A 2,108-nucleotide genomic window follows, 5' to 3' on the forward strand; every position below is an offset into this window, starting at 1 on the left:
CAGTTTGGGATGTTTGAGACCATGTTGAGTGCCTTTATGGATGAATATCCTGAATATCTCCGAGGAAAGAAAACATTGATTTGTGCCATTGCTTGTTTCGTGGAACTTCTGCTTGGACTCCCCTGCATTACTCAGGTTAGTATTGGTTTATTTCTTTAGTTCTTCTAATAGTCATTGCAGCCAAGCTAAATCTCTTCAGAGATTTTATAAAGTTCATAGGTCTAGAGAATCATCCATGTACCTCTATTTCATCTCTCAATTACTTCAGTCTACTGGAGTGATAAAGATAGAATGAGGCATGTCACCCCTGGACTGAAACAGCTGTAAGATATTATCCCATTTTCTGTCACTATATGTCATTTTTTTAATTACTGATATGACATAATATGTTACATGTGTTTGTATATTGTTATTAATGTCCTTTTAGTAAACAAATGAATAAGTAAATTGACATAATACAATGTTTGCAAGTTGATGAATACCACCTATTAATCCCCTCCATTTTCTTATTGCTATATAAATTAATGGTAAAATAACTTTTTACCCGCACCCATTAATTGCACTTGGTAATGTAATTGCCATGCAATGAAAAAACACTAGTGTAATAATAACTGCGTATTCTTCCAGCAGTATATTGGAAAGATATTATCCCTTAGTGGGTTGGATTCACAACCCCTAACTTTCTTGGATTATATATATATATATATATATCTGAAAGGCTTCTTTAGTTTCAGAAAGGTTCAGTCAGCTTGGGGCTATAGTAGAAAACACTTTCCCAAGATGCTGTGAAGTGGGACTGAGTTCAGGATGATATGGTAGGGAAGCAAACTTGATACCACACAGCCGTGACTGTGAATTATGGTAAGAATACATATGTCTATGGCTTGGTAGCAAGTGCTACTCCAGTGATGTCTTTCAATTTCCATGTACTCAGATTTATTTGCAGGTTTTCAAGTAGGTCTTTAGAGTGTCCTAATAGTGCAGTGGGTGACCTTAGTGCTTGCTATCAAAGCTATGTTGACCATAGAAGAAGGCTTTAGGTATATGAGTATCTTCCATGGGTAGCCCATGGCCAACTCACCTCTCAGCCACTGATGCCCCCAGCTCTACTTTGACCCAGTAGCAAGGGTCCAAGTTATGGGTTAATAGAAGGTCACTCACAGACACCCTAATGGGTCCAGTGCATATGAGGCCCTTTAGCTCTCATCTAAGAGAAGATTACTTTGTACATATCCCTGCATTCTAATAACTACTGGTTTTGTAACATTTGTTGCACCAGGCCAATACACATTTGATGTAAGAGTGGGACTGGCTCAGCACAAACAATGCAAACCACTATGACAATATTCTTCTTCATTCTAAGTTAAGAACTAACAATTTTCTTTTTTATATTTTACAGGGTGGAATCTATGTATTACAAATCATGGACTGGTATTGCGCAAGTTTCTCTCTGATGTTGATCTCTCTGGCAGAGTGTGTTGTCATTGCATGGATTTATGGTATATATCATATTTTGTGTATATATATATATATATATATATACTTATGTATGTAAAACTACATATATCCACACATATACGCAAAACATGCACGCACGCGCGCACACACACACACAAACACACACACACACACACACACACACAGGCACAAACATTATCCATACTTAACTTATGTGTGTTGTTTAAATGTCAGAAGCTTTTGTTTTGCATCTGGGAAAGGTCCCTTTGAAGATGTTATAGTGTGAATCAAACTCAATATATTTCTTAGCTAAATCACCCCAGAAGTGATCTCGTGAGTGACAGATACATATTTCGCTTTATTTGGAGCTTATCAATATAATGCACTCAAGTCACTTCCAAAATCAAAATCTCTAACCTGAAATAGATATACACAAATAGTGTATGAAATATTTGCTGATTTACAGTGGTGGAGTTGCATATGTAGAATAAATTCAGATTGTGCAATAGATGCAGCTCCTTAATATAAACAGTATTAATATTACCTACTTAATGTAAATGTGTTTAGACACTAGAGGTTGCGTTTTGTTATCCAGGAAATATCCATTTTATTTATTTATTTATATACATATATACATATACATTTATTTA

At 35.6% G+C, this 2,108-nt stretch overlaps 1 protein-coding gene across 2 annotated transcripts in view; it reads left to right on the forward strand.

Annotated features, from left to right (window-relative positions):
* Window positions 1–2,108, forward strand: part of LOC106872196 (sodium- and chloride-dependent glycine transporter 2) — a 126,224-nt gene that overhangs the window by 118,959 nt on the left and 5,157 nt on the right. For both annotated transcript variants that reach the window (XM_052973786.1, XM_052973787.1), the window contains exons 10-11: window positions 4–135; window positions 1,400–1,499. In XM_052973786.1, coding sequence (XP_052829746.1) covers window positions 4–135; window positions 1,400–1,499 — 232 coding nt within the window. The remainder of the gene's footprint in view (window positions 1–3; window positions 136–1,399; window positions 1,500–2,108) is intronic.

Source organism: Octopus bimaculoides, chromosome 16 (assembly GCF_001194135.2).
Source record: "Octopus bimaculoides isolate UCB-OBI-ISO-001 chromosome 16, ASM119413v2, whole genome shotgun sequence".
In the NCBI taxonomy this organism is placed as follows: Eukaryota; Metazoa; Mollusca; class Cephalopoda; order Octopoda; family Octopodidae; genus Octopus; species Octopus bimaculoides.